Source organism: Hyperolius riggenbachi, chromosome 7, assembly GCF_040937935.1.
Source record: "Hyperolius riggenbachi isolate aHypRig1 chromosome 7, aHypRig1.pri, whole genome shotgun sequence".
NCBI classification, from domain to species: Eukaryota; Metazoa; Chordata; class Amphibia; order Anura; family Hyperoliidae; genus Hyperolius; species Hyperolius riggenbachi.
This window is the reverse complement of record NC_090652.1, coordinates 145149867-145159903: the sequence shown is the minus strand read 5'-3', so window position 1 is coordinate 145159903 and position 10037 is coordinate 145149867. Positions and strand designations below refer to the sequence as shown.

At 44.8% G+C, this 10037-nt stretch overlaps 1 protein-coding gene across 11 annotated transcripts in view; it reads right to left on the bottom strand.

Annotated features, from left to right (window-relative positions):
* MRTFB (myocardin related transcription factor B) overlaps window positions 1–10037 on the bottom strand; it is a 422849-nt gene that overhangs the window by 69423 nt on the left and 343389 nt on the right. For all 11 annotated transcript variants that reach the window (XM_068244719.1, XM_068244722.1, XM_068244721.1 and 8 more), the window contains 2 exons: window positions 9385–9546; window positions 7475–7647 (listed from right to left, as the gene is read on the bottom strand). In XM_068244719.1, coding sequence (XP_068100820.1) covers window positions 7475–7647; window positions 9385–9546 — 335 coding nt within the window. The remainder of the gene's footprint in view (window positions 1–7474; window positions 7648–9384; window positions 9547–10037) is intronic.

Sequence of the window (10037 nt, the reverse complement as noted above, 5' to 3'; positions counted from 1 at the left end):
CTGACTTTTATTATATCAACTGTTAGTTAACTATTTACTTTTCCTCTGGCAGAGGAGAGGTCATTAGTTCACAGACTGCTCTGAAATAATCATTTTGAATGCTGAGTGTTGTGTAATCTGCACATATTAGAGAATGATGCAATGTTAGAAAAAACACTATATACCTCAAAATAAAAATATGAGAATATTTTCTTTGCTGCTAATCTTCTAGTAATTATTCATAGTACACAACCAATTCATTATATCATATATATATTTTTCGCTTCAGTGTCTCTTTAAGTGATAAAGATGCTAATCCTGCATTCAAAACTTTTTCTGCTGTTATGATCTGGAGTTATCACATACTTAAGGAGCACTGGCCCTTTAGTAGTCGTGCCAAAGAATTGCATGCTGGGGGTTCTTTTTTTTTTATCTATAATCTATTCCTCCTCTTCCCTTTATTTCCCTGCCAGCTGCTTATCTGAAACCTAATCCCTTACTCACTTGTGTTTACAAGCAAGGCTGAGACGACTCAGCGATTGGAGGAGACAATAAAAAAAGTAAAGGGCAGAAATGACATCACAAGTTAGCCTTAACTGTGGGCAAAAGACATGGCCCCCACCAGGAACAGAATTCTCATCATTTACTATATAACATTCACTGAAATCAAAACGTGGACAGTATAATACATGTGTTATGTAAGTAGATCAAGTATTTATCTACTAATATATGTGTTTTTTTCCCCTGGCATAGTATGGCTGATCCTACTGCTTTAAGCGGAATAGATGCACATGTGTATGAGCCTTTATAATAGAGGTAATCTGGATGCCATACAAATATTCTGTTGCCTGGCACCTTGGACAATCTCTTGTGGTGAACACAGAACACCTTAGGTAAATAAATAGCTGTTAACAAAACATAATGGTGTATGCACGATAGGTGTGGTTTAGCATGTAATGATTACAATCAATTTCCTAGACACATGCAGTAGACCTTACGCTTTCTAAATGATTCATTTCACTGGCCAATATACACACTGGAGTAGGTAAGGTTGATTTTTGGCTGAATTAGGACTGTTATTAGAGAGTAAAGGTGCGTACACATGCACGACAGCAGCCAATAACTGGTCCGTCGTACACACGCACTACAGTCTGCTGAAAACTTACCCAGAGGGAGGTGCCGACGGACCAGTTATTGGCTGCTGTCATGCATGTGTACGCACCTTAAAGAAAACCTGTACTGAAAATAAAGGTCAAAATAAGCATACACAAGTCATACTTACCTTCCATGTAGTCTACTCCTCAGTGTCTTTCTCCTGTCCCGCGTCCTATTTGTTCACTATGATCAAGGGAATTTTCCGTCCTCCATTTTGAAAATAGCCATTACCCCATAACAGCTTTCTGGTCAGCACACAGTTAAACTGTAACATCGCCCACTTGAGCCATAGGGAAACATGAACATTACCTGGTACATCCGTTTTTCTCTCAGTTATAACTGTCAGCAACTGATATTTTACTGACAGCAACTGATATATTTCAGATCTGACAAAATATTGTCAGAACTGGATGGGATTATTGTCAGAAGAAAATGGTGAGCTTCTGAGAGGAACTGATGGCAAGGTAACTCTGTTATGTTCATTTGAAGTTACCTCATGTGTTTATTTTAAATATTTTTACTCAGTACAGGTTCTCTTTAAGGATGGTCAATAAGATGCAAATGATTTCAAGTTGAGCAGGCTTACATACCCGTATTTCGCGACGTATAAGACGCTCCGGAATATAAGACGCACCCAGGTTTAGAGGGCAAAAAACAGAGAAAATATATACTAAACCTGGTGCGTCCATATTCCAGGAGAGTCTTGTACATGTTACCCCTCAAATGTTGTCTTCCTGTGCCCCATTGTCTCCCCATGTGTCCTCTGTGTCCCCAATACCTGCCCCATGTGTCCTCTGTGTCCCTCATACATGCCCCATGTGTCACCCATGCCTGCCCTGTGTGTCCCCCATGCTTGCCCTATGTGTCCTCTGTGTCCCCCATACCTGCCCCATGTGTCACCCATGCAAACCCCATGTGTCATCTGTGTGTCCCTCATACATGCTCCATGTGCCCTGTGTCACCCATGCCTGCCCTATATGCTTGCCCTATGTGTTGTCTGTGTCCCCCATACCTGTCCCATGTGTCCTCTGTGGCAACCATGCATGTCCCATGTGTCCTCTGTGTCCCTCATGCCTGCCCCATGTGCCTGTGTCCCCATGTGTCCTCTGTGTCACCTATGCATGCCTCATGAGTCCCTCGTGCCTGCCCCATGTGCCTGTGTCCCCCATGTGTCCTCTGTGTCCCCCATGTGTCTTCTGTGTCCCCCATGTGTCCTCTGTGTCCCCCATGGCTGCCGTGTCCTCTGTGTCCCTCATGTGGCTGCACCTGACGTATGCCTCTGCCCTCTCCCCCATGCCTGTTATGTGTCCGGCTGAGTGTGTTGAACGCCCCCTCCCGCTGTGTTCCTTATCTCTGCGTGCCCCCGCGAGTGACTAATATGCCCGCTCCTGCCTGCCTTATCTCCCTCCCCATGTCTTGGCTGGCCCCCCCGGGTGTTAATCTGCAGCGGGCTTACCTCTCCTCCATGCCCGCGAGGATTGGAGATCTCCTTCACAGCCGCGCATCTCGCTCTAGTGATCGGCATGTGGTGATTGCGTCAATATCACATGCCGATCACTAGAGCGAGATATGCGGCTGTGAAGGAGGTCTCCTATCCTCGCGGGCATGGCGGAGAGGTAAGCCCGTTGCAGATTAACACCCGGGGGGGGGGGGGGGGGCAGCCAAGACATGGGGAGGGAGATAAGGCAGGCGGGAGCGGGCATATTAGTCACTCGCGGGGGCACGCAGAGATAAGGAACACAGCGGGAGCGGGCATGTTACACACGCCGGACACATTACAGGCATGGGGAGCGGTCAGAGGCATACGTCATCTGCAGCCACAGCTTACATACTCAGGCAGGGAATTCCCGACGTGGCGGCGGGTCGCGGTCCGTATCGGCGGGCGTTTCTAAGTCGGGAATTCCCTGCCTTTGCCGTATAAGACGCAGGGACTTTCCCCCCCTATTTTTTGGGGAGAAAAAGTGCGTCTTATACGGCGAAAAATAAGGTACATTCTGTATGCACATAAATGCAAGTTGAAATTGACTAATCAAAATCCACTTTGGTGAGCAGCATAATCTGAAACCATTTGAAAGCAGCATAATCCTGCATCAACTCTGATTTATTCGCATCTCATTGAGCATCCCTAATAGAGAGTAGAGGTTTCTCTTTCACAATTTCTCCTATAAATCAAATCAGACAGGGCAAAGACATGAAGAAGCGATGACGTGGTCTCAACTAGCTAATCAAACTTACAAATTAATCATGTGTCATTTTTGTTCACTCCTACACAGGAAACACAAGTGCCACATGATCATGACAGGTCAATTGACGACTTGCATAACGATCAGGTGATCAGGTAATACTTCCAGTTTTATCTCACGTGAATTCGCCTAAAGAAAACACACCATATAAACAGATCTTCACCACCAGTGATCTCATTTTGAGGGCCCGTTCACACTAGAGTGTTTTGCCGCGATTCCGGCAAAACGATCAAACGCTAGCGCGTTTTAAAAGCGCTAGTGTAATAAAACCCTATGGGCCCCTTCTTACTTGGGCGATTTGCACTAATTGCCACAAATCGCGAAACACAAACGCGTCGCCTGCACCATTTTCAGGCGATTTCCCAGCGATCGCGATCCAGTGCTATAGAATCGCTAAATGCAGTCGCGGAAAAATCGCAGCAGTGTTCAGTGATTTTTCCATGTGAAATAACGAAAAAAATCACGCCTGCAAAAAACGCCGGCGTTTTGCAAACACAAGTGTGAATGGGCCCTTAGGGGTAATCAGGTGAGCACGCCAGAGCAGGATCATCCACAAGGCAATTTAAGCTGGTGTCTGGGACCTATTGGATGTCAAGGGGCCAAGATGCCACCTGCTTTGACTCCACTCACACCTTTGCTTATTAAAAAGACGAACATGGTTACCCAAAGCTACTTAGCTGCTTTGGGCCTCGTTTAGGCTTGATCCTTCTCTCGATAACACCTACAAGCAGTCCTTTATCGTGGGCTCAGAATGATGACATCATGGCTACATGTTGTCTATCAACAGTAAAGTACACTCTTGTTTCACCTTACAAAGAACAATAGCTGAGAACCGTTTTGAGTACTAAGCCATAGCAAGCAGAGGGAGCTTGGATGAAATAACTTGCTGAGGGTCTGCTAACGTACAACCGTCTGACAATTAACAGACATTATAAATGAGCTGAGTTGTGGCACTTATGACGTCCTCGTTCCTAAAAGCAATAAAAAGGCTCAATCTTTCCAGGGAAAAATTAAGGTCAACTGTTTATGAAGTTATGAATGGTAAGCTTCCTCTTTCAATCTATGCTCCTTTCTGGAACTCTTTGTATATCCTTATAAGTATTGGTATTTGGATTTGTATACTTATTAATGTGTCTGGAGTTTTTCTAGCACTCTGGTGTCTGTAATATCAGAGCAGAACAAGCCATGCACTTCCAACACTTGTAGTCTAGCTGGAGATGGGGAGACAGAAGCTTAAATGATGCCTTATGTATGGAGAAAGAGAACCTGTCTAGATGGCAGCTTACATTATTTTTGCTATGAACGTAAACCCCATCCAGCATAAGATAATCCAACCATGTACAAGGCATTGATCTCTTAGACAAGACACAGAACATTTATATCGCAGTTTCCTCCCATCATTCTCAAATCGCTACAGTGCAGCAGCCACTTACGAGTGCTACATGGGTGACCAGGATGATTAGGTACTGCTTTACATCCTGGCTGGAGCCGGGAATCGAACCCTGGTCGAAGGCTCGAATCAAAGACAACAGCCTTAGGGCCTGTTTCCACTATTCCATTAGAGTCAGTTTTTCTGCATCCATTCTGCATCCAATCTGCGTGTAGTGGAAACAGGCCCTTAACCATTATGCTATTCAGCTGACCCTGATTTTACATACATCTGTCTTCTTCACTCCCTACGATGAATTCTCTTACACACCATGCAATTATTATTTCAGATCCTATTCGAGCAAGCGATCAGATCGATATACAGATCTGACATAGATCAGCTATAGAAGAATGCTAACATACACACATATGTAATTTTTCAAATTCCGTTCATTGGACTGAAAGGACATAAATATGAATGATGGCCAGTAGTTTACAAAAATTCCAACACGTCCAATCTGCTTCCGATCAAGAAAGAGATTGATTTTGAGCTGGAACTGGTCACACGCATTCAGTAGGCTGTACAATTTTTGGCTGATCTTTTTTTTCAACTGGAAATAGGATCTGAAGTGAAAAGTGCATGGTGTGCACCAGCCTTAACATAAAAGTGCTTTGGGTTCTAAGGTATCCCATGCAGCAGGATGCCATTGGATCACTTGCCATCTGTCATCCCTCCTCCCCTCTTCACCAATCAGGACACTATGCATAACTATACCCGAGCAGCATGTGTGTATATTGCTTGTTCTCTAAACTGGAACTCGAATGATTGAGAAATGAGCATCAGGGGGACAGAATTTTATGAGTGTACATAGCTTAATACTATGAGACGGCTGATAAAGCAGAACAATGAAAAGCGGGTAAATGTCTAAAGCCCCGTCTACACGGGGAGAGGTTGTAGCGATCCGGCGGCTTGATTAGCCGCCGGATCGCCTCTTCCGCGTGCCCGCCGCATCCCCGCTCGCCGCGCTGAATTCGATTCCCTACTCGTCCCCACCGGCGCCGCTTATCTTCCGCTCGATTCCCTGCCATTGTCCCCTCGCGGGGAGCGAGCAGGGAATCGGCGGTGCGGAGATCCGTCCTGTCGGATCTTATCAATCGAGCCGCATCAGCGGCTCGATTGATAAGGAGCATCGCGGCCGCATCTACTCGTGTAGATGCGGCTTAAAGTGACTCCGAGCTCATCTAAAAAATAAAAGTTATACTCACCAGGGGCTTTCTCCAGCCCAGTGCTGGTCGGGAGGTTCCTACGCCGGCGTCCTGGCTCCTCTCCTTCTCCCCGCTCCGGAATGGCTGACAGGCCGCAGCCCGGGCGACACTCTCCCGAGTGTCGGGCTGCTCCTTCCGCATATGACGCGGATTACGTCACACGCCGGCCGCCTCGCGTCATCACGTCACGCCGTGATGACGCGAGGCGGCCGGTGTGTGACGTAATCCGCGTCATATGCGGAAGGAGCAGCCCGACACTCGGGAGAGTGTCGCCCGGGCTGCGGCCTGTCAGCCATTCCGGAGCGGGGAGAAGGAGAGGAGCCAGGACGCCGGCGTGGGACCTCCCGACCAGCACTGGGCTGGAGAAAGCCCCTGGTGAGTACAACTTTTATTTTTTAGATGAGCTCGGAGTCCCTTTAAACAGAAGGCTGAGACAGGTCTGTGATCTAAAGCCGCATCTACACGCGTAGATGCGGCCGCGATGCTCCTTATCAATCGAGCCGCTGATGCGGCTCGATTGATAAGATCCGACAGGGCGGATCTTGCTTCCGCCGCTTCCCTGCTCGCTCCCCGCTAGGGGACAATGGCAGGGAATCGAACGGAAGATAAGCGGCGCGGCGACGAGCGGGAATCGAGCGGTTATTGATGCCGGCGCACGCGCGGCGACGCGGCGGGCACGCGGAAGAGGCGATCCGGCGGCTAATCGAGCCGCCGGATCGCTGCAATGTCCCATCGTGTAGATGGGGCTTAATTGTATTTAGCTCATTGACTAAATTTACAACTTCAAATAGTGAAGAACTCCTACTTTTGCAAAAAAAATTAATTGTGTATTCTCACAAAAAGTCTGTATCTAAATATACCCAGAAAGGAGATAGAAAGTTTGGTGCTAGTCTAGTTAAGGTGGCACAGTGGGAAACCTTATAGGTCAACAGTGCTTCTTGTTCACGGCAATTTGGTTGTGACCACTAATTTGTAAGAAAAAAATGGACAAAGTGGAAAACACTATCCATTACACTCTAAAATTGCACACCAGGACTCTTGCCCTCGACCCCTGAGCTTCAGGCAGGGTGCTCACTTTGGCTACCCTTACTGAACCAAGTAGGTTGGTGGCATGGAAAGAGTTTCTCACTGGGTCTCCCCCATTACTTACAAATTAGTGGTCATGACTAAATTGTTGCAAGTAGGGTGCGAGTGTTGGTTAATGAGTTTTTCCACTGGGTCCAGTCAACAAGACAAGCTCAGAAAGTTTTGCTTGCGCCATCTTCTCCCATTGGTAGCCTGGGTCATATTGTAGATGCTCTTAATAGGGTATAAGCGCAAATTATAACTAGCAACGTAAAATCTGCAGTGCAGCAGCTGAGATACTGTTTACGGGGCACACAGAAATAAAATGGGACCATTGTGATCTGTTATAAACATTCATTTTTTGGAGACCAGTCAGATAAATACTGCACACACCATACCTGAAAGTTAGTGTTGGATATGGATATGGGGGAAGGGGCCTCACTGACTTTGGCCTCTCCAGGAGAAGCTGCAGATCCCTGAGATTCTTGGCTTGCTGGCTGTTCTGGTGACACAGCATCACTACTGTCTTCATCAAACGAGAAAGCGTCTGTATTCTCTGGGAAGGTCTGAACTGTCAAAAGGGAAATAGTAACAAATGTTAGTAACATTTTTAGTTGACACGGATTGTAGTGGTTATAGAGGGCACCCCTAGGACCTTCACTACTGCACATATTTAAATACATAAACCTCTATAGAACAAGCTTCAGCTGAAAGTTCAAAGTCGTGCACCACAATTTCTGTACTGTACACTAACTGACATGGAGCCAGAGTCTGAATGAGAGCATTGGAGCTAGATTACGTTAAATGAAGGGCAAAACAAATTTTGAAAGCCTGTTGCCCAAAGGACTTTTCTATACAAAACAAGTACAGAAAACTTCCAAGCAAGATCTAAGGTTCTGGCATCATGCCAGGGTGACATTTCAGCTAGATTAACTTTTATTTTAATACTGGTGGTTGACTGGGCTGAATAAACAAAGGGTCTTATTCATCTGTCATAGCAGCTTGTCGGTAGAATAATGGGGAAACAGCATCCATTTCAGGAGAGGACAAAGAGGGGGAAGAGTTGCCCAATGATAAATAAAACTGTTAAAAACAGCTAAAATAATGAAGGGAGAGGTATTTTAACGCAATAATGACACATACATACACATAAGAAGTTTAATTATGCACAGGCAACGCGTTTCGTGAGTCAAACCCACTTCATCAGGCCAAATACAGTGCAAGAGATTTATCTAGAGACAAAAATGTAGTGCCTCTGAGACTAATTGGAAAGGGACATGCCTTGCAGGAGAGGAATTCATGCGTAACTCCCCTTCCCCACCACTCAGAGCCATCTCACTGGCTCTTCCCGCCAATTCCCTGCCTCTACCCGCCACTTCCACTACTCAGTACTCTGTGCTCTCAGAAAAAAGGACAGAGCTGTTTCTCTGCCATTTATTTTTCCTAAACAAAATGAAACTAAGAGAAAACAGGACACATGAAGTGGCGTTAATAGGCACTATACAGCACCTCCCCCCAAATCAGGTAGTGTGCTTTTTTTTTCTATGACTGGCTCGGGTTCTATTTAAGTTAACCAATGAATTGTATCATCTGGATTCAAAAGTTCTTATTTTAATATTGTGATTGATAAAATTGAATACATATTTTATTTTTGGAAGTGAAAAATCTATAATGTCATCAGAATATCTATAACTCAATACAATATCTATAACTGAATATTACTTCCCATCAATCTTTAAAGAATTATAGCTTCATGAACGTATGTATAGACTAAACAGAAAGTGAAAATACCTTGGTGTCCAAGTAATTAGTCTGCGATTATCTCATTAACGTTGTGAGAACATCTACAACTCAGACATTTAGCACCAAGCGACATTTCCAACTAGCAGATATGTCACGCCAGAGCTGCAGGGGACAGGCTTTGTGAGGAGCTACATTACCAGGAACATTACATGCAGTTATGGTGCCAGGCTACTGATGTAACAGTAAGATCAATTACAACCTGGTGATGCATGCTGCTTTCTAGACACGGATTCTGCCCATAAAAATTGTCATCCCCTTGTTTGTCATTTTATTGATGTTGTTATAAACTAAACATCACATTGTGATGTACTGACTTTACAGTTTATCATCATTAAAAGAAAGCACACTTATCCGGCATCAGCTGATCCCCATCGCTGTCGGATAACAGAGACTGCACTGTATAGTGTAAACTATTTTATTTTTTCAATGTGCTTTTCAAGTGTTTTAGACTGCCCATTGGAGGTTCATTTCAGCTGTAAGTTCAGCATTTTATTTAAATACATGCCTATAATGGCTTCCTTGACACTTGAGTCAACGGGAAGTATGTTCTTTTCAACAAGTTCCAACGGCCCAGGTCTTTGCGCAATCTTTTCATTGAGATCATCTGCCAATCGAGCTCTCTTTAATTTCATCTGCGTGGCCTGGAGGGAGGGCTCAGCGAGTGTTTCTGCAGTAAGAAAGATAGATAGCTACTGTTATCTCTTCTTCTATAAATCATTAGAAGTAATATCATTAGGCATTTTCCAGTAAGTAAACACACTGTAGGAAACAATTGTTTTGTTAATGATTAGGTACTGTGTTTTCCTCTACAGTTTTTTTTTCCTGATAATCGTCCACTCATTGAGAAGATATAATTACAGTACCCACAGACATGCAGATGCCTCTCTGAGAATAATGCCAGCCATACACTGGTTTATAATGACCCGATATGGACAGGGATTGACTCTCTACCATGCTGCCCATTCTATCTCAATTAGAATTCAGCAGAAATGTTTCTAGAATGGAGTAAACCACTAGTGTTGTACCGATAAATAGATTATTATGCTATAGAGCTGCTGATACTCTACAATTCCTCCCCTTTCTATTGTTCTGAGATTTTGCAACATGTTCAATAAACGTTTAACCATTAACTTAAAGTGAACTGATAGCAGCTCTAAG